Below are 26,587 nucleotides of genomic sequence, written 5' to 3' on the forward strand. Positions count from 1 at the left end.
CACTTTGAGCACTTTGCACTAAAATGGCCTTATTGTTCTAATTGTGCTTTTTCTTATAAAAATCAGGTATAATTAAGGTATTGTATTATTTATGAGGGGTGATTGATAAGTTCGTGGCCTAAGGTAGAAGGAGTTAATTTTAGAAATCCTAGCACATTTATTTTTCAACATAGTCCCCTCCTACATTTACACACTTAGTCCAGCGGTCATGGAGCATACAGATCTTGGACCTCCAGAAACTGTCCACAGCAGTGGTGATTGATACATTCGTGGCCTAAGGTAGAAGCAGATGTTATTAACTTCAAATTTTCTGTATAATCACTCTAAGAGTTGACCTGCACGTGAACGTAACGAGAGCTGTATAACTCTTCTCCTTCTACCTTAGGCCGCAAACTTATCAATCACCCCTGCTGTGGACCACTTCTGGAGGTCCAAGATCCGTATACTCCACGACCACTGGACTAAGTGTGTAAATGTAGGAGGGGACTATGTTGAAAAATAAACTAGGGTTTCTAAAATTGACTCCTTCTATTTTAGGCCACGAACTTATCAATCACCCCTCGGATGTTTTATTTGTGAATGCCTCTATGTGATCCTCATGCTGTGATACTGCTGCCAAGAGGATTTTCATTGCATCTGTGCATACAACTACTTGTGCAAATGACAATAAACTCCACTTTGACTTTGACATTCTCATAAATCTCTTCTGCACTCTTTTCAGCTTAATGACATTTTTCCTGCAGCTCAGTGACTAAAATTGAACGGACTATTCCAATTGTGGCCTCACCAGTGGCAGAGTCAAAATCAGAAAGAACTACTGCATAGAAACAGGCCATTCACCCATCTAGTTCATGCTGAACTCTCATTCTGCCTATTCCTATCGACCTTTGTGGATCATAGACCTCCTTCAATGTGCTTATCCAAATATCTATTAAATATTGTAATCAATGTGATGTCACTTCCAAGGAATTATAGATCTCTATGTTCTGAATTTTGCAGATCTCTATGTTCTTAAGCATTCTTCAGTGCCCTACCGTTCACTGTGTAAGTCCTACACTGGCTTGTTCTCCCAAAGTGCAATTCCTCACACTTATCTGCATTAAATTACATCATTTTTCAGCTGAGCCAGATCCTACTGAAATCTTTGACTCCCCATTGTCCATTATGCTCGTAATCCTGGCGTCATCTGCAAATTTGCTCATCCAGTTTACCAAATTATCATCCAAATCATTGTATAAATGATAAACAATAATGGACCCGGCGCAGAACATTGCAGCACTCCACTAGTCACAGGACTGTAGTCAGCGAAGCAAGTGTTTACTACTACGCTCTGGCTTCTCCCACTTAGCCGATGTTGAATCCAAATTACTAGCTCATCCTAAATGTCAAGCAACTGAACCTTCTGGACCAGCCTCCCATCAGAAGCTTTGCTAAAGTCCATGTAGACAACGTTCACTGCCTTTCCTTCATCAGCTTTACTGGCAGCCTCCTCGAAAAACTCTACAAGATTAACTAAACAGAACCTATCATGTCTAATACCTTGAATGGAACTGAGAAGTCATCTTCTTACAGTATCTATTGAAAGTTGTAGATCATTACAATGACGGAGACAAAGCAAAGTCAACCATGGATAATTCCATAACCCTGCATGAGATCTTCCTATGCAGTCAGCAGGTAGTTAAGTGTCTGCCTCTTACTCAAAACCCTCCCACAAATAAATAAATAAGTCAATGCCTGGCTAAAAACAGGCAAAGAGACTTTGTTCTGTCATGTATTTTGTTGCAATTTCAAAGAAGAGACGACAGCAGCTGTCTTTCACTAGAAGTTTGAAGAGCATTCGTATGTCACCAAAGAAATTTCTACAGATGCACCGTGGAGAGCATTCTAACTGGAGAGCATCACCATGTGGTATCGCATAGGGGCCACTGCACAGGTTGAAAAAAAGACATAGAGGGTTGTAAACTTTGCCAGCTCCATAATGGGCATTTTCAAAAGGCAATGCCTCAAAAAGGAGGCATCCATTCATTAAGGACCACCATCACCCTAGACATGCCCTCACCCAGGACACCCCCATGTGGTGTGCTGGGTCCATTATTCTTTACCATCTATATTAATGATTCAGATAACAATACGGTAAACTGGTTGAGCAAGTTTGCAGATGACAAGAAGATCATGGGCAAAATGAACAGTGAGTAAGGCTATCAAAGGTTTCATCAGAGAGGAGGCACAGGAGCCTAAAAACACACACTCAGCATTTTAGGAACAGCTTTTTCCATGAATGGATGAATGGCATCTAAAACTTTGACAAACTTCTATAGATGTGTAGTGGAGGCTGTATTGACTGGCTACCTCATGGCCTGGTATGGAAACACCAATGGCTTTGAAAGAAAAACGCTACAAAAGGTAGTGGATTCAGCCCAGTACATCATGGGTCAAACCCTCCCAACCATTCAGCACAGCCACGTGAAACACTGTTGTAGGAAAGCTGCATCCATCATCAAAGATCCTCACCACCCAGGTTATGCTCTCTTCTCACTGCTGCCATCAGGTAGAAGAAACAAGTGCCTCAGAACTCGCATCACCAGGTTCAAAAACAGTTACTACTGCTCATCCATCAGGCTCTTGAACAAAAGGGAATGCTACACTCATCTAATGAGATGATCCAACAACCTCTGATCTCACTTTCGTGCCCCCGTTATTTATTGCCATTTACTTATATTTGCATTTGCACAGTTTGTTGTTTCCTATGCTCTACTTGATCTTTCATTGATCCTGTTATAGTTGCTATTTTATAGATGTGCCATGTATGTCCAGGGTCACATGTGGTGACACGTTTGTATTCTGATAATAATACTTACTTTGAAATTTTTCCCTCTACCATCAGATTTATGAATGGACGATGAACTCATGAACGCTACCTCACTATTTTATTCTCTTTTAGCACCAGTTATTCAATTTAATTTGTATATACTGTATATTTCATATTTCTTATTATAACTTATAGAATTTTTTATGCATTTCACTGCACTGCTGCTGCAGAACAACCAATTTCATGACACACCTGTATGCCAGTGATTCTGAAAACAAGTGCTTATTCATTCCCAGAGTGTGGGCGTTGCTGACAAAGCTTAACATTGCTTGACATTGAGTGGGTTGCTGGGGCATTTCAGTGAGTAGTTTATTGATGATTCTTGAGTGTAAGCGGAGTTACAAAACAGATCAGACAGGGTTGATTCCCTTCCCAGAGGACCCAAGTGAATCAGAAGAGTTTTAACTGTTACACAGGATAATGCACAGGCCAAGACGGGAACAGGAATGGATACTCAACCAAAAAGTTGACATTCCTGAGAAGAGTCTGCCACATTAACATTAAATAGAAAACCAAAAGGGATATGGGTTGATGAAGGGTCAGTCTTGATGTAGGATTTCAGCCTGAAACATCAACTGTTTATTCACCTCCACAGATGCTGCCCGACCTGCTGAGTTCCTCCAGCATTTTACCTGTGTTACTCTGGATTTTCAGCATCTGCACAATCTCCTGTATTTGAGGGTTGATGAAGAGAGTTCTTCATTTCATGTATTGTTACCTTTTCCAGCTGATATAACTTCAGTGCTGGACGTCAGCCTCACAATGGCAGTCTTAAGATATTTGATGATCTGCTTTACATTGTACATGTACATTGTACATTGAAACAGGGTGAAATATATCATTGACCAACATAGTTTGAGATACACTGGGGCAGCCTGCAAGTGACCACACCCTTCCAATGCATACCCACAACTTACTAACTTTAACCCGCATGTCTTTGGACTGTGGGACCAAAGTCCGAGCATCCGGCAGAAATCAACACGTTAACGGGGAGAACATACAAAGCCCTTACACACAGTAGCAGGAACTGAAACTGGATCTTACATCTGGCATTATAAGGCGTTTCACTAATCACTACACTACTGTCCCTCCCTTTTTTATATCCACGACCAATGGGCAGGATCAAACACAGAATAAGACACCTTTCACATGTCACTCACACAGTGGAAGACTCTAGTAATTCTATAGGATATTTCCATTCCTTTTATCAATTATTATTTCCATCTGCAGCTGTTACTTGACTAATTGTGGATGACAGCTGCCCAGAAACTAATATCAAACCCCTCCAGTGTTCAGTTTGGAGCTTCAAAGCTAGCAGTGAGGAAAGATCGAGACATTTAACCAGTCTGTTCTAGTTTGAGCTTTGGAGCCTGTGACAGGAGAACAGAGTATTAAATTATGTCCCTTGGTACAATATGACGACCTCTTAACATCACAGTCCATCTCATTAAAGACTTGCACCTCATTGGCTGCCTGCACTGCACTTTCCCCCGTAACTGTAATACTACTTTCCACTATTCAATATGTTGTTATAATGGTCTGTATGTGTCGCAAGCAAAAACAAAGGTTTTCATTGTAACTTGGTAATGTGACCATAATAAACCAGCTTACCAATTTAAATTCAAACCTTTTGTGCCGCATATTTTTAAGTGCACAGTTTGAGGAATGAAAGATCTGCATGGTATTTCATTTCAGCTTAGTCCAGCGTAGAGTACAAAGTGCTGTGCACTGTGCCTCTGAGATTCAGCTAGCTTGAACTCTACTGACTTGTTTGTGGCATAATTTAAGCCAAAGTTCAATGTTCTGCACTTGCCTGCAGATGCACTTCCGAGCAAAAGATTCTTACGGTTTCAGAAATCATTCAACCCATCCTACCTCTACTGGATCGTCGAAAGAGTTGTCAAATTGGTCCCACAAGGCCTCTTCTTTCACGCAGTATTTTCAAGTATCGTTTGTTCAATTATTTTTCCATTTCCCTTTTGATATTAAATCTGATTCCACTACTATATACAGACCACAACGTACTCATCATCGTCATCGTTACATGCCGCATCCACAAGTCTGTAAGACCATATGGTATAGAAGCAGAATTCGGCCATTTGACCCATAGAGTCTGCTCCACCATTTCATCATGGCTGATCTATTTTTCTTGGCAGCTCTAATCTCCTTTCTTCCCCCTGTGCCCTAACCAATCAAGAATCTATCACTCTCTGCCTCAAATATGCGTAAAGACTTGGGCTCCACAACTGCCTGTGGCAACAAATTCCACAGATTCTCCACTCTCTGGGTAAAGACATTCCTCCTTGGATGCCGTTCTATTTTTGAGGCTGTGTCCTCTGGTCTAAGATACTCCCACCAATGAAATATCCCCTCCACATCCACTCTATCAAGGCTTTTCATCATTCAATAGGTTTCAATGAGGTCACCCCTCATTCTTTGAAATTCCAGTAAATACAGGGCCAGAGCCATGAAACACTCTTCATATGACAAGCCATTCAATCCTGGAATAATTTCTGTGAATCTCCTTTGAACCCTCTCCTGTTTCAGCACATCATTTCTAAGATAAGGGGCCCAAAACTGCTCACAATACTCCAAGTGCAGCCTCACCAGTGCTTTCTAAACTTTCAACATTATATCCGTGCTTTTAAATTCTAGTCATTTTGAAATGAGTGATAACATTACATTTGCCTTCCTCACCACAGACTCAACCTGCAAATTAACCTTAAGCAAATCCTGCACGAGGTTTCCCAAATCCCCTTGCAACTCAGATTTTTGTGTTTTCTCTGCATTTAGAAAATAGTCAACCCTTTCATTTCTTCTATCAAAGTTCATGACCATACACTTCCCAACACTGTATTCCATCTGGCACTTCGTTATCCATTCTCCTAATCTAAGTTCTTCCCTAGACTCCCTATTGCCTCAAAGCTACCTGCCCCACTACCTATTTTCATATCGTCTCCAAACTTTGTAAAAGAAGCCATCAATTCCTTCATCCAAATCATTGACATATAACATATAAAAGAATTGTCCCAACACAGACCCCTGTGGAACACCACTAGTCACCAGTAACCAACCAGAAAAGGCTCCCTTTCTTCCCACCCTTTGCCTCCTGCCAATCAGCCACTGCTCTATCCGTGCTGGAATCTTTCCTGTAATACCATGGGCTCGTAGCTTGCTTAGCAGCCTCATATATAGCAACTTGTCATAGGCCTTCTTTTGAAAATCCAAGTAAACAACATCAACCAGTTCTCCTTTGTCTATCCCATTTGTTATTTCTTGAAAAAATTCCATCAGATTTATCAGGCAAGGTTTTCCCTTGAGGAAGCCATGCTAACTACAACCTATTTTATCGTGTCACATGATGTGGGTGATCATGGTCTTTCCATGACCATGCTTGTTCTTGGGAAATTTTTCTACAGAAGTAGTATGCCATTGCCACCTCCTAGGCAGAGTCTTTACAAGACGGGTGACCCCAGCCATTATCAACACTCTTCAAAGATTGTCTTCCTGGTTGTCAGTGGTTACATAACCAGGACTTGTGACCTGCACCCACTGCTCATACAACCATCTAACATCTGTTCCCATGGCTTCACGTGACCCTGATCGGCTGGTGGGCTAAACCTTGCCCAAGGGTGACCTGCAGGATAGCAGAGGGAAGAAGCGCATTACATCGCCATTGGTAGAATCTTTATTAGGTACACCTGTACATTAATGCAAATGTCTATTCAGCCAACTATGTGGCAGCAACTCGATGCATAAAAGCATGGTCAAGAGGTTCAGTTGCTGTTCACACCAAACAGAATGGGGAAGAAATGTAACCGTGGAATGACTATTGGTGCCAGACAAAGTGGTTTGAGTATTTCAGAAACTGCTAATCTTCTGGGATTTTCACACAGAACAGTCTCTCAGGCTCACAGAGAATAGTGCAAAAAGTAAAAAAACATCCAATGCGCAGCAGTTCTGTGGGCAAAAATACCTGTTAATGAGAGGTCAGAGGAGAATGGCCAGACTGTTTCAAGCTGACGAAAGCCGAGTGTAGCTGAAATACCCACGTGTTAGAGCAGTGACGTGAAGAAGAGTATTCCTGAACATGCAACACGGTGAACATTGGAGTGGACGGGCTACAGCAGCAGAAGACCACGAACATACACTCAGTGTCCACTTTACCAGGTACAGGATGTACCTAATAAAATAGCATTGAGAATAAATACTCTTACCGTTTTAAGTATGTTTGTTTAATGAGTCATCAAGCTTCTCTGCTCTAAGGAGTGCGATTCCAATTTTCCCAATCGCTCCATTATTCTTGAAATCCTGCACCACTGGAATTATCCTTAAGTAAATCCCCATGCTTTCCCGCTCCCAGTAGCATTCCATACACTTAGGGAACTCATTAGTGATTTACATCACACACCATTTTAGGCCATAAGGCACAGGAGCAGAATTAGCCCATTCAGCCCATCGAGTCTACACCACCATTCCATCATGGCTGATTTATTATTCCTCTCAATCCCATTCTCCTGCCTTCTTCCCATAACATTTGACACCCCCACTAATCAAAAACCTATCAACTTCCGTTTTAAATATCCTCAATGATTTGGTCTCCACAGCTATCTGTGGCAATGAATTCCACAGATTCACCACCCTCTGGTTAAAGAAATTCCTACTCATCTCCTGTGAAGCCACTCCCAAGGCAGACAGGGGACAACCTGGATCGACAACGTCAAGAAGTGGACCAGCCTCACCGCCAGAGATGCAAGAGGTTTGACCGCCGACAGATCGCAGTGAAAGAAAGTGGTCACCGAGGCTCTGGCAGAGAATGGCACATGATGATGATGATGATAACTCATCTCTGTTCTAAAGATTTTTTTCTATTCCAAGGTTTCCCAACCTTTTTTATGTCAAGTACCCCTACCATTAATCAAGGTTGGGAACCCCTGTTCTATTCTGAGGCTGTGCCTTCTGGTCCTAGACTCTTCCACTGCTGGAAGCCTCCTCTCCATGTCTACAATATCAATGCCTTTCAACATTTGCTAGGCATATTTTCAATCCATCATAGAAACAGCACAAATAAACATGGAGGAGGAGTGGGTGAGAGGGTTATATCCTGATACGCATTGCCTCTCACACAGCCACCAGCACGGATAATTATGTACCTGCATGGAAACCATTTTCAGAGATCAAACGCAATGCATTGCTCAACACCCTACCATGCTTCGGGTCACTGACTCGGGGAGAATTTCTTGCCACAGGGAGTGGTGGGAATGCGGGCACACAGCCTGGGGAGTTAGTGGAGGCAGGTACTCCCACACATTGAAGAAGCATTTAGACAGCACTTGAAATAGAAACGTGCTGACCTAAATGAGATTGGCGTTGATGAGTGGAGCAGTCAGCATGGGCAAGGTTGGTCCATTACACTGGAAACAAGATGTGAAGATATCCTTGCAGCACAAAGCAATCAGTTTTGATTTCTGGTCTCAAAGCGTTCAGATCCCTGATATGTTCTGTTGTGTATTTTATATTTCAACAATATTTGAGTAATCTCACATATATATTGCTTGATTAAGCATTCCTGTTCATTTAATTAATCAATTATGTGGTATATGTAAAAATACGTTAATTATATACACCATCACGCCTCACTTAAAGTAAACCTGAAGTTAGGCTCACATTTTCAGGCTTCTGTCTCTTCCTTTGAATTAGTTTCACGTTCTGAAGTTGCAAAGCACTTAACACATTCCCCTCTTGATATTCACTACATTTGGACCAACAGAGGTGATATTTGCAAATGGAAATTTGTATTGATTGGTGCTATTTTACATCATTCGGCAAGGTCAGAACCACACACAGCGAGGGATCAAATGGCAGCACAAATCAGTGAAGAGCTCTGAAAACAAAATGGGTAATAATTACCACTCCTCCACCAGCTGAGTGCACCAGAACCGACATTCCTTGCCGAAGGTTCGCCACCTCAAACAACATCATGTAGGCAGTCACAAAGTTCATGGGGAAGGCTGCTGCCTCGGCAAACCCCATGTCATCTGGGATCTTGTAGACAAACTCCATCGGAGTGCAGACCACCTCTCCCCAGGCACCGTAGTTGACGAAGGCCATGACCCTGTCTCCGATCTGTAACAGCGAGAAGAGTTAGCAAGCAGGAGAGCCCACGAGACCATTGTTCCCCTGTAACTGGAGCATATGTGGTCACATTTTCTTCTGTTTACATTAACTCCCCAAAACTTTGCCTTTTGTTTCCACTGACTCCAATTGATGCAAAATCCTACCCTGAATGAGCATGAGAAATGGCAATGATATTATATTTAAACATTGAACAATGCAGCACAGTACAGGCCCTTCAGCCCACAATGGAGTGCTGACCCTTTAACATACTCCAAGATCAATCTAACAATCTGGGAGATCTAGCTCCCCTCCTACATAACCCTCCAGTTTTCTTTCATTCATGTGCCTAGCTAAGAGTCACTTAAACGTTCCGAATGGATCTGTCTCTATCACCACCCCCAGTAGTGCATCCCATATACCTACCACCTACTGTGTGAAAAAAAACCTACCTCGGACACCCCCCCCCCCCATACTTTTCTCCAATCAACTTAAAGTTAAGCCTCCCCTTATATTAACTATTTCCAGTCTGGGAAAAACAACACAAAAGCACTCAATCGATACAGCAGCTTTTCAGACAGAACCTCCAAAGTGATCTGAGGGGTATATTTCCCACACAGAGGATGTAGGGTGTATGGAGAATGCCAGAGGAGAAGAGATGGGTACCATAGTAACATTTAAAAGACATTCAAGCAGGTACACGAATAGGAAAGGTTTAGAGGGAGAGGACCAATTGCAGGCATGTGGGATGAGAACAAGTAGGAATCTAGGGTCACGTAGATGAGCTGACTAAAGGGTCTGTTTCTTTCCTGTATAACCCTAGGAATCTATAATGAATCTAGCAATTGTTGTAAAGTAGGAAATGGTGCAATCAACCTGATCACAGTAAGCTCACATAAAAGCAGAGGGATAATGATCAAACAAACTGTGATTGGAAATGTAAGTTGAAAGATATGCAGTCAGATTTATTATCACTGACTTAGACAATGTGAAATTTGATGTTTTAGAAATTAGATCTAAAACAGCAGAATGATTATAATAGAGGTAGTGAGTAGGTTTGCAGTGAGCAGCTTGCAACAAGTTGCCAAGCTCCAGCACCATAAAATTTCTCTAAATTATGAAAATGAATCAGTGGTGCAAAAAAACCAGAGGAGGAATAGTGAGGTAGTGTTCATAGGTTCACAGACCATTCAGAAATCTGAAGGCAGAGGGGAAGAAACTGTTTCTGAAACACTGAGTGTGGGTCTTCAAGCTCCTGTACCTCCTCTCTGATGGTGGTAATGCTCAGGACATCAGGGAGCATGCCCACTGACATGTGTAATGCTGACAATCTCATGTGAGCAGAGGTATCAAAAGATCAGAGACTGCCCCACTCTCACCCCTGTCCAGATTCTGTTCTCATTTTGGTTAGGATGATTTAAGTGCCAGGCCAGACTGAGATGGTCATGGTGTCCGTGTTGGAGGTGAGGGATGGTTTGATATGCTTCGGCTCACTGCTTCATGGGTGATGTACCATCAATAACTCTCGGAGACTGGAAGTGAACGATAGGCTTTTATTAACAGCGAAAAAGGGACCACGACCATGTCGAGACTGAGGGAGGAGCAGTGCCCCCAATCGCCTTTATACAGGGGTCTGTGGCAGGAGCCACAGGAGCAGTCAGCGGTGGGGGGTGGGGGGGGGGAGGGGGGGGCGTGTCCAGACAGATTTACATAGTTTACCACAATGGGGTATGCTCGTCTCTGTGCTGGACTGGGGCTGTGGCCTGCAGCTAATGGATTTCTGGATCGGCTGCAATGATGCAAAGTGTTGTGAACTTCAGTCCTGAATGCTGTTTACTTGTTTTATTGTTTGTATGTTTTGTTTTTCCCCCTCTCTCAGCACACCTGTGTGTTTGACAGCCTTCTTTTGTTTTTAATGAGTTCTTTGTTTGTGGCTGCCGGTAAGAAGACAAATCTCATGGTTGTATAAAGTATACATACTTTAATAATAAACGTACTTTGAACTTTGAATAGGGAGCACATTTTTTGACACTGAGGCAATGTGGTGGATGCAGTTCACTCCAGCAGTGGCAAAACCCTCCCCATGATTGAGTCCATTTACGAGGAACACTCCCACAAGATAGCAGCATCCATCATCAAAGATCACTGCCATCCAACCCATGCCTTCTTCTCACTACAACCATCAGGCAGGAGGCAAAGGAGCCTTATTTCCCACTCCACCAGGTTCAGGAACAGTTACTACCCTTCAACCATCAGGCTCCTGAACCAATGTGGATAACTTCAATCACCCCACCCTGAACTCATTGTACAACTTGCACACTTATTTTCAGAAAATCTTAACATCTCATGTTCTCAGAATTATATTTTTTTATTTACAGTTTGCCTTTTTTGCATACTGGTTTCTTGTCAGTCTTTGTCTGTTTATGTATAGTTTTTTTGTAATTTCTGTATTTCTTTTTTCCCCTATTAATGCCTGCAGGAAAATGAATCTGAAGGTAGTATATGATAACATATACATACTTTGATAATAAACTTACTTTGAAATTTGACTTTGAATTTAGAGTCAATGTAATCTAACTATTTAGCGCTTAGGATGAGGTAGAAGATCAGGTTAGCATGAACTAGATGGGCAGAAGGACCTGTTTCTGTTCTGTAGTACTCTACAACTCTATAAAGATGAAATGATCATTGCTGGTCAGATATATGTATGTGGAAAAAGAAGAACATCTGTGAATTTCAGAAGGCAGATCCAAACTTCAACAAATACAACACTGATTGACAACAATACTATACCAACCTCAAAACCTTTTGCGCCATCTCCCAGTCCCTCCACAATGCCCGAGCATTCAAAGCCAGGAACCAGAGGAGTCTTTGGTGGATTGTCTATATTGCCTTGACGAACCATCAAGTCAATGAAGTTCAAGCCACTGGAAAGAGATAAAATGTCAATTTAGATTTGCATGCAGAAACTTTTAAAATTGGCATGATATTTCAAAAGGAATTGGATGGACCAATAGACAGGCATTCACCCAAGCTTTCTGACAGCACTGTGTTAGTAAAAATGTAGAATATGTAGAAACTTGTAAATGGATATTGAAGGATGGTGATTGGGGAATACAGACAAATGGAATTCAATGCATTGAAAGATAGATTAGAGCACTCTCTGAACGTTGCATGCTGAGAAAATGAACCAAATAAAGCAAGAATAACTGGAAGCTAATGGGCAGGCACCAAAAGCCATTTAAGAGGCTAATGGAAAGTTCGACTTTATCTCAAGGGAGCTAAATCCAAACTGATTGAACAGGTTGTATGGAATCCTGGCTATACCATTTCAAGGGAGGATGTATTGATCTTCGAGAAGCCACCTTCGAAAGACGCTGGCACTGAGATTGCAATTACACAGGAAGCTTGAATAGGCTAGGCTTGTGTTTCCCTTAAATAAGTGATATTAAGATGTGATCTAATCTAGGTATTGAAGATGATCAGGAGATATGATAGCTCTCAAAATGAACTTATGACTGCCCTATACTACCCTGAGATTTATTTTCTTGTAGATGTTCACTGTAGAAGGAATACAATAGAATCAATGAAAAACTACACACAAAGACTGACAAACAGCAAATATGCAAAAGACAAACTGTACAAATGCAAAACAAATTGTAATAATAATAATAAATGCATATTGCTGAGAACATGTTGCAGAGTCCTTGAAAGGGAATCTGTAGGTTGTGGAATCAGTTCAGTGCTGAGGTAAGTGAAGTTTTCCACGCTGATTCAGGGGCCTGATGATTGATGGTATAGTGAAATTCCCTTGGTGCTCAAACCTTGGGATTAGAGCCAGGTTGCTCAGGAATGATATCAAGGTGAATCTCTTTACACAAAGCCATGAGGTAAAATTGAAAACTCTCTAAAACCCTAGTTAGACCACATTCAGAATAAATATTGTGTTCAGTTTTTGGATGCCTCAGTAAAGGAAAGATGCGGAAGATTTGGAGAGGGCGCACAGGAGATTTAGAGGGTACGTCTTATGAAGATAGATAGAGCAAGCTAGGGCTTTTCTCTTTGGAGGAAATGAAAATGAGAGGTGACTTGATAGAAGTATACAAGATGATAAAAGACATAGATTGAATGGACAGCCAGAGACTTTGTCCCAGGGTGTGAATGGCTAACACAAGGAGGCATAATTTAGAGGTGACTGGAGGAAAGTATGGGAGGGATGTCAGAGGTGTTATTTACACAGAGAGTGGTGAGTACATGGAACGCCATGCCAAGGGTGATGGTTGAGGTAAGTACATTAGAATCATTTAAGAAACTCTTAAATCGGCTCATAGATGTTAGACAAATGGAAGGCTATGTGGGAGGGGAGGGTTAGATTGATCTTAGAATAAGTTACATTGTTGGCTAAAGAGCCTGTATTGTACCGTACTGTTCTATATCTACCAAAAGGGCAGTAGAGCTTCATGAAAAACCAGGGAAGTGATTACTATCTGAATGATGAGGGTTGTGAAAGGAGAAGGTGCAGCCAGATCTGGATGACCTTGTGTACCAGTCAATAAAAGTAAGCATGCAGGTCCAATAACTGGTTAAGTGACAAATGATACACTGGCCGTCATAATGTGTGCAATCAAGGACAGAAGCATGATGTCTCACTGCAATTGTACGGGTCCATAGTAAAACCACAGCTTGAATACTGAGTGTCTTCTACACTCAATGCCTCAGCTGAGGACGGCAAATATACAATAGCCCTTCTTTACTGCCCTGTCTCACTGTGTCACCACTTTCAGGGAACTATGTACTTGCACCCCTAGGTCTCACTGTTGAGAGCCACAGAGTCCTACAGGATAGAAACATGCCTTTCAGCCCATCTAGTCTATGCCAAGCAAGATGCCCAACCAAATCCCACTTGCCAGCATTTGGCCCATAACCTTCCAAACCCTTTCCTATCCATGCATCTGTCTTTTACAAGTCATGTTTGCACCCTACATCAACCTCTTCCTGTGGCAGCTCATTCCTCAAGTATATATTTTTCAAATGATGCCCCATTTTTTAATGTTTCTCTTAAATCTTTCTGTTCTCATTTTAAACCTATGCCCTCCAGTTCTTGATTCCTCAACCCTGAGAAAAAGAATGAATGCATTCACTATATCTATGCCCCTCATGATTGTATATACCTAATCCCTAATCCTTGAACATATTAAAGATTAATGGTTTAGCAGCTAGTGTAATGCTATTACAACACCAGCGATCAGGATTCAACTCCTTCCAATGTCAATAAGGAGTTTTCTACATTCTTCCCATGACTGTGTGGGCTTCCTCTGAATGCTCCAGTTTCCTCCCACATTCCAAAGACACACAGGTTTAGGACTAGCAAGTTGCAGGCATTTGTATGCAACGGCGCTGGAAATGTGGCAACTCTTGCAGGCTGCCCACCCCCCCCACCCCCAGTACATCCTTAGACTGTGTTGGTCATTAACGCAAACATTGCACTTCACTGTACTGCGTTCACCAGCTCGTTAATGCAAATATCTAATCAGTCAATCATGTCCCAGCAACTTAATGTAGAAAAGCAAGCAGATATGGCCACAAGGCTCAGTTGTTGTTCAGACTAAACATCAGAATATGGAAGAAATGCGATCTAAGTGACATTGACTGTAGAATAATTGTGATACCGGTTAAGTATCTCAGAAATTGATGATCTCCTGCGATTTTCATGCACAAAGGTCTCTAGAGTTTATAGACAATAGTGCAAAAAACAAAAAACATCCAATGAGCAGTAGTTCTGTAAGCAAAAACGTCTTATTAATGAAAGAGGTCAGCGGAGAATGGCCAGACTGGTGCAAGCTGACAGGAATGCAAAAGTAATTCAAATAATCATGCACTACAGCAGTAGTGTGCAGACATGCATCTCTGAATGCACAACTCATTGAACCTTGAAGTGGATGGACTACAGCAGCAGAACACCGTGAACATACACTCAGTGGCCATTCTATTGTAATAAAGTGGCTAGTGAATGTATATTCCAATGTACATGTGACAAATGAAGCCAATCCTTAATCTTTAAAATTATTTGGGGGACAATTACATCAACCAATTAATTTGCTTTCCAGTTGTGTACAGAATAATGCACCTAAAGATAGGCTCTTTGGGTAAAATCTTTGCTTTCATGCTTTTAAATGCGAAGACATTTAAAATTAAATGTATCTGAAATAATGAGGAAGTGTACAAGACATTAATATATATTCAAATTATTCACACTGGTCAAAGTGTGGCAAGCAGAGGCTGGTATAGCTAACTAGTGGTTAACGCAATGTTCTTAAAGTGCCAGCCACCCAGGGTTCAGTTGCACAGCTGTCTGGAAGGAGTTTGACCTTCTCGCTACAACACGTGGCTTCCCTCCCACCTTCCAAAGACATACCAGTTAGTAGGTGAACTTGGGTTTATTTGGGCAGGGTGGCTTCATTCGTCCAGAAGGACTTGTTACTATACTAAATAAATCAAAAAATTGAATGTTTCCAATTAAATCTGTTTTCTGGGATTATACGCAGTGCAGCATAGTTAGAAAGGAAAGTAAAATCACATCACAACAAATTTACATAGATCATGTCCGAACTGAATATAGTAGTGGAACTTATAATGGAATTACTAAAGAGAACAGGACGTACAGCTTTGAAATGAAGAACAAATTAAGCCTGTACATTTTGATCCGATTATCCTCAGTCTCTCTCCCAGCAGTGCAGATTTCACATCGTGTTTTATAATGAACACCAGGACTTTCTTACTGTGTGTCCCTGAAATGCATTGCATTTATTCATTGAAAGTGCAAGAGAGTTATCTTCATGTGTATCATGCAAATTATGAGCTAAACTAAGATGTGGTTAAACTCTTCTTGTACTTGGTGGCCATCTTATAAGGTAACCGTTTGGATATATCCAGAAATTTTCCATAAACACTTCAAAAATCATAATGGGAGCAGAGGAGGTCTTGAAAAGCTTTGCCATATGTAACATGGGGTGGGGGGGGATTGTTCGGTTCTTTCCTTCATTTCCTTCAACTCACCAGTTTACCTCACTGCCGGCAACTGCAGAGGCTGATACAATACAGACATTTAAGAAATCAATGGATGTTAAAAAAAATTGACTGTCGTGGGCTGTGTAGGAGGAAAGAGATAGACTGACAGTGGTGGAGGTGCACAATAATGTGGGACGAAGGGCCTGTACTGTGGAAATCGCGCTGGAACGTGTGGCAGAACTTGTGGGCTGTCAAATCTGCAACTGAATCAGAATCTGTGCTGTACTGTCATCTGTGACACATACAAAACACTGGAGGAACTCAACAGGCCAGGCAGCATTTATGAAAAGGAATAAACAACCAATGTTTCAGGCAGAAACCCTTCACTTGGAAAGGAGGAGGGCAGAAGCCATAATATTCCCCTTTCCTTTCCAGTCCAGATGAAGGGTCTAGGCCCAAAACATCTATTCCTTTCCATAGATGTTGCCTGACCTGCTGAGTTACTCTGGACGTCCAGCATCTGCAGAATCTCTTGTGTTTATGATGTAATGGCCTCTGTTCTATGATCTACCTGACATGAGGAAAGTTTAAAGTATTGCTTGGTTGAACCTTTTCCTGCAAAATTTCCTTTCATTTGCCTCACTCATTGAGCAAAATAAAAGTTGTGGAGGTTTTACTTTGACAAATACGAGCTATGTTTTGTTTTGAGATTGACAAGGACTTGACAGGAGCCCGGGAATAGACTCCAGCCAATGGCTAACTAGCTCAAAACAAACCCCTCTCAGTTGAACAGAGCTGTCAGTCCCCTGCTTTACAACAAGTCATGGATGTTTGGTTCAAGTATATTAACTCTCTCTAAAATAATATCACTGAGACACATGTTATTTCATTTGATTTAGAGATACAGCATAGAATAAGCATTTTCAGTCCTTCGAGTCACACTGCCCAGCAACCCTTGACAATCCACATTTAACCCTAATCTAATTGCAGGACAATTTAAAATGAGCAGTTTACCCACCCAATACATTCTGGAGGAATTCAGTGGACCCAGAGGAAACTCATGCACTCCACAGAGAGAATATGCAGAGACTCCTTACAAACGAGGCTGGGACTGAACTCCAAACTCCGACACCCCTAGTTGTGGGCATCTCAGATTTCTCTCAACAATTTCAGACAACCTCATTCATTTAGACCCTCCGCCGTATAATGCTGTTGGACACGACCACCATCTTCTCTGTGGTATAACCTCATAAATAATAAAGAGTATGAAGAGTACAGAAGAACAGAAGTGAAAGCTGCTGTCTGTTCCTGGCTGCTTGATGTTGCTACATCCACCAGAAAGCAGACATTCCATCTGATTATTTAAAATGGAGACAAGGAGTGGGTCACATCTTCAGCAACGATAGTGAAATTATGTTTGCCATCCTGCCACAACCAATTTTCCTCAGTGTGGTATGTGGCGGCATGTATGTGTACTCTGATAATAAATTTTACTTTGATCTCTGAACTTTGATTAACAACTCAATAGTGAGTCATACAGCCCAGAAACGTGCCCTTCGGACTGTCTGGTTTCTGTTGACCATCAAAGACCTGTTTACCTATTCCCCCCCAGATCTCACGCTGCTGCTCCCAGATTCTGCAACCCAATTACACACTGGGAATGTTTGACAGTGGCCAACGAACCTACTAAAGCAAGACACACAAAGTGCTGAAGAAACTAATTGAGTCAGGCAGCATCTATGCAGGGGATTGGACAGTTGATGTTTTGGCCTGAGATCCTTCATCAGGACCGCTGAAGGGCACCCCGGTAGCGTAGTGGTTAGCACGACATTACTATACATCAGGGTGTTCCAGAGTTCGAGTTTAATTCCAGCATCGTTTAGTAAGAAGCCTCGGTACATCCTCACCATGGAATATGGGGGTTTTCTCAGGTCTTCCAGTTTCCTCCCTCAGCCCACAGTCCAAAGGTGTACCAGGTAGGTTAATTAGTCATTGTAAATTGTCCCACAATTAGATTACAGTTAATCAGATTTGCCAGGGATTGCTGGGGTAGTGTGGCTCGTGAGGGCCTACTCACACTACGACACCATCTAACTAATGATAGATAGACAGACAAAATGTAAACTGTTCATTTCCCTCCATAGATGCTGCATGACTTGCTGCGTGCCTCCATCATTCTGCGTGCATTGCTCAAGATTTCCAGCATCTACTGAATCTCTTGCGTAGCAGACTAATGTGCAGCTTTTAGATGTGTGAGGAACCCGGAGCACTCAGAAGAAACCAAAAGACAGTGAGAACATGCAAACTCCACACAAGTAACACCGGAGTCAGATTGAACCCAGGTTGTGCCACAGAGTCGTGCCCAGAATTGAAACAAGCCCTTTGTTTCAATGCATTCATGCGCACCAAGTTGCCCCACAGAGACAGTCCTATTTGCTTGCTTTTGACCCACAAGTACCTGTCTAAATGTCTCTTAACCACTGTATTTATCCTACCACTACAGCCATCTTAAGACGATAAGGCATAGAGAAAAATTAAGCCATTTGGCTCATTGAGTCTATTCTACCAATTGATCATGACTGATGTATTTTTCCTCTCAACCCCATATTCCTGCTTTCTCCTTGAAACCTTTGATGCCCTTACTAATTGAGAGCCTATCAACCTTTGCTTTAAATGTATCCAATGAGTTGGTCTGTCGCTGGCAATAAATTCCACAGATTCACCATACTCTGGCTCAGACTTAGTGTCCTGATGAAGGGCTTTAGCCCAAAACATTGACTCTTTATCCTCTCCATAGATGCTGCCTGACCTGCTGAGTTCTTCCAGCATCTTGTGTGCGTTGCTCTGGATTTCCAGCATCTGCAGTACCTCTTGTGTTCATAAGGTAATATTGATGGTTCATTCTCAGTTCAGAAGTCCGATGGAGGAGAGGAAGGAGCTATTCCTAAAATGTTGCCTATGTATCTTCAGGCTCCTATGCTTCCTCTTTGATGGTAGTAATGAGAAGTGGGATTGTCTTCAGAGATGAGTGTTTAAATGACAGATGCTGCATTTTTCAGGTATCACCTTTTGGAGGTGTGCTGGATGCTGGGTAGGCAGTGCCCATGATGGAGCTGGTTGAGCTTACAACTTTCTGCAGCTTTTTCTAATCCTGGGCGGAGGCTCCTCCATCCCAGACAGTGATGCAACCAATTAGAATGCTTTGCAGAAATCTGTAGAAATTTGCTAGTGTTTGATAACCTCAAGACTTCAATGTATGGACTTTTCTTTCTTTCCCCCCTCAATGTACTTACATTTGGAAGTTAGATTCAGCACTGATGCTACAAAGACATTTCATGACGGTTTTCATGGCTGGTGGTATTAAACCAGATTCTGACTCATATTCTGATCTGTCTAAATGGTATGAAACAAAACCGTTTCACTGTATCTCGGTACACGTGACGATAAACCAATACTGATACCTCTACAGATATCTGATCACAGAAATGATCAGTCAGTGCAATGCAGAACTGAAGGCACACGTACAAAAGCATTTCACCACAGCACAAAAGTAGGCCCTATAGGCTATCTAATCCATTCAACTTATTAATCTGCCTAGTCCCATCAACCTGCGAAAAGATCATGGCCCTTCTTTCACCTCCCATCCATGTATCTATCCAATTTCCTTTAAATACTGAAATCGAACCAGCATCCACCACTTCCACTGGCAGTTCGTTCCATACTCACCAGCCTCTGAGTGAAGAATTCTCCCTCATGTTCCTCCTAGACATTTCACCTTTCACCATTAACCCATGACCTCTAGTTTCTGTCTGACCCACCCAACCCGAGTGGAAAAGACCTGCTTCATTTACTCTATATATATATATCTTTAATAATTTAGTACACCTCTATCAAATCTCCCGATTCTCCTATGCACTAGGACATGTGATGGTTATAATGAATACAGATATCTGACTACAGGAATAACCTGTCAATGCTGTGCAGTACTAAAGGAACAGCACCGTCAGGGACACCACTGCTTGGAAAAGTTGAAGCCCCGTCTACTTTGCCGGTGGATTCTGAAGACTGCATTGCCCCAGACCAAGCAAGAGAGTTTCCTCCAAGTGAAAACCAAAAAAGAAAACTGCAAATGATAGAAATCTAAGATAAAAGTAGAAAAAAGCTAGAAATTTTTGACAAATAGGCCATGTCTGTGGGGGAGGGGGGAAGAGGCAGAGCTGATGAATAATCTTTAACATGAAACGTTGACTCTGTTTCTCTTTCCACAGATGAAGCCCAATTTGTTGAGTATTTCCAGCATTTTCTGTCTTTATTTTGAGTTTTCCCCAGTGTCACAGCTAGTATTTATCTCACAGTCAAAGTCACCAAATGAAAATCTGTTCTTTATCTCATTGTTACTTTTTCTAAGGGGAGGCCTGCTCCATACGAACTCTCTGCTGCATACCAAGAGTAGCCTCAACTCAAACCTTCAATGGAATGATCATAGGACGCAACGTTTAATTATAGGTCATACACACAAAATGCTGGATGAACTCAGCAGGCCAGGCAGCGTCTACGGAAAAAAGCAAACCGTCAGCGTTTTGGGCTGAAACTCTTCATGAGGACTTGTACAAGTCTTTCATTTTGTTTCCTCTCAGCTTCATACTGAACAAATGGATGGTTCTTCCTGTTCTCCCGTGTTGACACCAGTGTCAAGCCCAAGCTCTGCAAAGTTAAAACTGGCAGATGCCAATAATAAGACCAACAAATACAACGCTCTATTCTGCATTCTGGGTTAAAGAAGGGTGCAAGGGTATAAAGGTGAGCAGGAAGACCAGCAAGTAACTCTTCAAAAATTAATTTGACATTGGAGTTCCATTCAACGCTGAATATAGAACATAAAACAGTAGAGCCACATTACACCCATCAGCCCACAATGTTGTGCTGACTTTCAAATCTGCTCAAGTATCAAACTAACCCTTGCCTCCCACACAGCTCCACAGACAAAATGCTGAAGGAATTCAACAGGCCAGGCAGCATCTCTGGAAAAGAGTATAATCGGTGCTTCGAGCCGAGACTGTACATCAGTCCTGATGAAGGGTGTCGGCACAAAATGCCTACTATTTACTCTTTAAAATGACACCCCCTTCTGTTAGCCATTTCTGCTCTAGGAAAACGTTTCGGCCTGTCCACTCAATCTCTACCTTAAATTTCAAAGCAAGTTTATTATCAAAGTATGTATATGTCACCACATGCTATCCCGAGGGTCATTTTTGTGCAGGCATTCACAGTAGAACAAAGAAATACACCTTATCATCTTGCTCACCTTTTTCAAGTCAAATTTCATCCTCAAGTATGTCAGACAAGTAGATGCTTTGGAGACAACTAGATCCATTTGTCCATCATTGCCCATCTCTCCGCATCCCACCTATCACCTATCAACACCTGTCTCATCCATCCCCCTCACCTCTTTACACTGGCTATCTCCCTTCTGCAGGCCCAGCCCTGATGCAGTGTCACGACCCAAAATGTCAGCTGTCCCTTTGATGCTCAACCCGGTGAATTGCTCCAAAGGTTTATGTCTTAGCTAATGGATTTTTGTTGGTTAACTTATGTCAAGGAATACAGAAATGAAGCTGGTGAAGGGAGTTAGGGTTTAAACTGCCACAGATGAATTGACTAACTTGGAGGAGATAACAGGCCTTGTCCTAATCCTGATCCAAGGAATCCACTGAATAAATTCAAAAATTACATCGGGCGAAGTGTTAAAATTTTAATCAGGAGTGAAATAAGGAAGTTTGTAATAATCAGGAAATAACTTCCTTAAAAATGCAACAAATTTAATATTTCAAAACTATGATTTTTATTATTGGTATCAAGGAGAATGAAATAAAGGATATTGAATTTATAGAGTCTTATCATGTTCTATCACACAAGACTTATCACATTGAAACCTAGCTGATACTTAAAGGCCTGGATTATATGGACATGGATAGGATGTTCCCATTAGATCAAGGGCTCTGAGGTAACATTGCAGCTCTATAAAACTCTAGTTAGACCACATTCAGAATGCTGTAATCAGTTTTGGTCGCCTCATTATAGGAAGGATGTGGAAGCGTCAGAGAGGGTGCAGAGGAGATTTACCAGGATGCTGCCTGGTTAGCGATCATGTCATATGAGGATAGGTTGAGCAAGCTTGGGCTTTTTTCTTTGGGGCAAAGGAGGGTGTGAAGTGACTTGATAGAGGTGTACAAGATGATAAAAAGCATAGATCATGTGGAAAGCCAGAGACATTTTTCCCAGGGCGGAAATCAGAAATAAAATTGCAAAAGTCTTAGGCACATATATACTGTATAGCTAGGATATCTAAGACCTTTGCACAGTACTGTATTTATGGAGCAGAGAGTGAGCTTGTAAATTTAGCAGGAGCAAAGCAAGTTAGAAATGGTGAGGCTGTGGACAGGCAGGGGTTGGGGGGCAGGGGGTGGCGAGGGTGCAAACCCACCGAACCCTGAGACACCAGGCAAGGTCATTTGATTCCAAACAATTGGCTTATTGATCATTACAGAATGTCTTTCTGGTGCTTCCTGCTCTCTCCCCTCTTCCCAAGCATGATTCCCTTCTCCCTGCCCCTTTCCCACTCTCAGTCCACAATAGAGACCCATATCAGAATCAGGTTTATCATCACTCACATATGTCATAAAATTTATTTTTTTTTTGGTAGCAACAGTACAGTGCTATACATAGAACTACTATAGTATGTGCAAAAATCTTAGGCACCCTAGCACTTCAATAGGTACATATGTGGATGATGGAAAAAAGGACTATGCAGGAAGGAATGGTTAAATGAAATGGTTGACCCTACATCGTGGGCCAACGTGCTGTAATGTTCTATGGTCTAGTGGGAGAGTCTCAGATGCAAAGTAACAGCCTTAGAATATAGGGATCTCTAAGAACAAAGATGAGGAGGAATTTCTTCAGTCACAAGGTGTTGGGTCTGTGGAATTCATTGCCACAACGCAGAGGCCTAGTCTTCAGGTGTATTTAAGACAGATTGATCGACTCTATATTGGTAGGGGGTGTAACAGTTGTGGGGAGTAGGTGGAAATATGGAGTTGGAAAAAAAAGACACTCCATTGAGCAACTGGGCTAATTCTGCTCCCATATCTTCTGGTCTATAACTAAATGTTTGAATAGGCTCAACAGCCTCTTATTCTTGTCTTGATTTTGAGATCTTATACAATGTGTGCCTTCAACCTGCAGTCAGCTCTGAACACACACTGTACAGTGATGAGTGATGCAGTTTCATTATTACCGCTGTCATTCCAGACTTGCCTCAACATAGAAGCCAACAAAACGGAGTCCATTACTTGTTAACTTCATACAACCACTTGTCAGACTGATCACAGTGCTGCTCAGAATTTGAAAGTATTCTTGCTTTAATGAAAAACAGAGAAATTTTAAAAATAGTTTTAATATTTACATCTGTGCCCTAGATCTGCAATGTTATTCCCTTGAGATAATTCATTACAACAAGATTTAAAAAAAAACAAAAGAAAAGGTACACTTTTGATTCAATAGAACATGTCAACATGTTACAGTTCGCGAAGAAAAGGTTTCTTTTGACATTGGTGTTGAAAACGTTAAGCGAGAAGTTTGATAGAGATGTTCAATCATTTGAAAGGTTATGACTGGGTAAATATCAAAAAATTGATTTGACTAGTCAGGAAAATAGTACTGAGACAACACAGATTTAGGATAATTACAAAAAGAATTAAGGAGAGATTGGGAGAAGCACAGTAGTTGGTTAAATCATGCAATTCCCTACTGCAAGCTGTTGCTGAAAGAGCAGCAATAAATTACATTTGGAAGGAATCAGATGATTTCTTACAGGAGAAGGAAATTAAATCTGAGGAAGAGGGGTTGGGCTAAAGCAAAGCATTAGTCATAATTCACGGATTAAATGGTATATTAAACATTGTAACAATCCATGACATTAATATTTTCCAAATTCCCAATTTGACGTCCCAGAATTATTAAAGAAACAAATAGGTTATTAAGTACACCTGCTCTTCAATACAAATGTCTATCAGACAATCATGTGGCAGCAACTTAATGTGTAAAAGCATGCAGACATGGTCAAGAGATTCAGTTGTTGTTCAGACCAAACATTAGAATGTAGAAGAAATGTGATCTACGTGACTTTGACTGTGAAATGATTTTTGTGCCAGATGGGATGGTTTGAGTAGCTCAGAAGATGCTGACCTCCTGAGATTTTCATGCACCACAGTCTCTTGTGTTTACAGAGAATGGTGTGAGAAACAAAATAAAACATGCAGTGAGTGGCAGTTCTGTTGGCAAAAATGCCTTGTTAATGAGAGGACAGAGGGGAATGGGCAGACTGGTTCAAGCTGACAGGAAGGCGACAGTAACTCAAGTAGCCATGCATTACAACAGCGGTGTGCAGAAGAGCATCCGAACACATCAAACCTCAGAGTGAATGGGTCACAACAGCAGAAGACCACGAACATACACTCAGTAGCCACTATATTAGGTACAAGAGGTACCTAATAAAGTGGCCACTGAGTGCAGATCCTGGACAACACAAAAACCTACTTCAGGATGCTGTTCATTGACTGTAGTTCAGCATTTAATACCATCATTTCCACAATTCTAATTAAAAGATTGCAGAACCTGGGCCTCTGTACCTCCCTCTGCAATTGGATCCTCAATTTTCTAACCGGAAGACCACAATCTGTGCAGATTTGTGATAACATATCCTCCTCACTGACGATTAACACTGGCACACATCAAGGGTGTGTGCTTAGCCTGTGGCTGTACTCTCTATATACACACGATTGTGTGGCTAGGCATAGCACAAATACCGTATATAAATCATATCTAAATTTGATGATGATACAACCATTGCTGGTAGAATCTCAGGTGGTGACGAGAGGGCGTACAGGAGTGAGATATGCCAACTAGTGGAGTGGTGCCACAGCAACAACCTGGTACTCAACATCTGTAAGACTAAAGAACTAATTGTGGACATCAGGAAGGGTAAGACAAAGGAACACATACTAATCCTCATAGAGGGATCAGAAGTGGAGAGAGTGAGCAGTTTCAAGTTCCTGGGTGTCAAGATCTCTGAGGATCTAACCTGGTCTTAACATACTGATTTAGTTATAAAGAAGGCAAGACAGCAGCTATTATTTATTAGGAGTCTGAAGAGATTTGGCATGTCGACAAATACACTCAAAATCTCCTATAGTTGTACGGTGGAGAGCATTCTGACAGGCAACATCACTGTCTGGTATGGAGGGGCTACTAAAATGGACTGAATGAAGCTACAGAAGGTTGTAAATCTAGTCAGCTTCATCTTGGGTACTATCCCACAAATTACCCAGGACATCTCTAGAGAGCAGTGTCTCAGAAAGGCAGCATCCATTATTAAGGACCTCCTGCACCCAAGACATGCCCTTTTCTCACTTTACCATCAGGTAAGAGGTACCAAAGACTGAAGGCACACACTCAGCGATTCTTAAACAGCTTCTTCCCCTCTGCCATCCGATTCCTTAATGGCCATTGAATCTTTGGGCACTACCTCACTTTTTTTTTTAAAATACAGTATTTCTGTTTTTGCAAGCTTTTTAATCTATTCAATATAAGTAATTGATTTACTTGTTTATTTATTATTATTATTTTTATTTCTTCTCTGCTAGATTATGTATTGCATTGAACTGCTGCTGCTAAGTTAACAAAATTCATGTCACGTGCCGGTGATAATAAACCTGATTCTGATTCTGAAATGCATCTCTGCTGTTACCAAGATCCTTATCCACACCTTTCCGTCTCCTAAGTTGGCGATTCCAAAGTTCTCTTGGTTAATAATCCATAGAGTCATAGAGCACCACAGCACAACAAAAGGCCCTTCAGCCCATCCAGTATGTGCCGAACTGTTATTCTGCCTAGTCCCGTTGATTCACATTTGGAGCATAGCTTTCACTCTACTCCTATACTGAAATGTTTAAGGAGAACATGAAGGGGGAACTCCTTCACCCAGAGGCAGTGAGAGTGTGAAGCAGGCTGCCAGCAGTGGTGGATGCAGGCTCAATTGCAACATTTAAGTGAAGTTTCGATAGTCGCATAAATGGGCAATGTACAGAGGGCTATGGCCCACTTGCTAATCAATGGGATTAAGCAGAATAACCATTCAGCATGGATTAGATGGGCCAAAGGGCCTGTTTCTGTACTGTAGAGTTCTATGATGCTACAATTCTACAGCAATATGTTCATTTGAGATCTCACACTAGATGTCTACCATCTTGGCAAGGTTTTAGTCAACAACTTTAGTAACGCCTCATGCACCTTACTGTTCACCCTCCTGCTCAGACTCTATTTGGCCTACTTGCTTTGAGTACCTCCATGTTTTCTTTAAATTTCAGATATCCAGTGGCAATATTTTGCTCGCAACCAATCGCATGCTTAGTATATTTCTTTAATTGATGAGGGAAGAGTGGGTTAGGGAGCAGATTTAGTTCAGTAATGTGCCATTGACAAGCTTCAAGTTCTCTTTCTGGCATTTCTCACTTATATTGTGCCTTTACTGCTCCAAGT

General features: G+C 41.6%; 1 protein-coding gene across 1 annotated transcript in view; it reads right to left on the reverse strand.

Moving 5' to 3' along the window:
• vat1l (vesicle amine transport 1-like) overlaps positions 1 to 26,587 on the reverse strand; it is a 182,823-nt gene that overhangs the window by 151,770 nt on the left and 4,466 nt on the right. Inside the window, exons 2-3 of the mRNA XM_059993500.1 lie at positions 11,781 to 11,910; positions 8,780 to 8,995 (exon numbers count right to left, since the gene is read on the reverse strand). Coding sequence (XP_059849483.1) covers positions 8,780 to 8,995; positions 11,781 to 11,910 — 346 coding nt within the window. The remainder of the gene's footprint in view (positions 1 to 8,779; positions 8,996 to 11,780; positions 11,911 to 26,587) is intronic.

The sequence above is a fragment of the Hypanus sabinus genome, chromosome 17 (genome assembly GCF_030144855.1).
Source record: "Hypanus sabinus isolate sHypSab1 chromosome 17, sHypSab1.hap1, whole genome shotgun sequence".
Classification (NCBI taxonomy): Eukaryota; Metazoa; Chordata; class Chondrichthyes; order Myliobatiformes; family Dasyatidae; genus Hypanus; species Hypanus sabinus.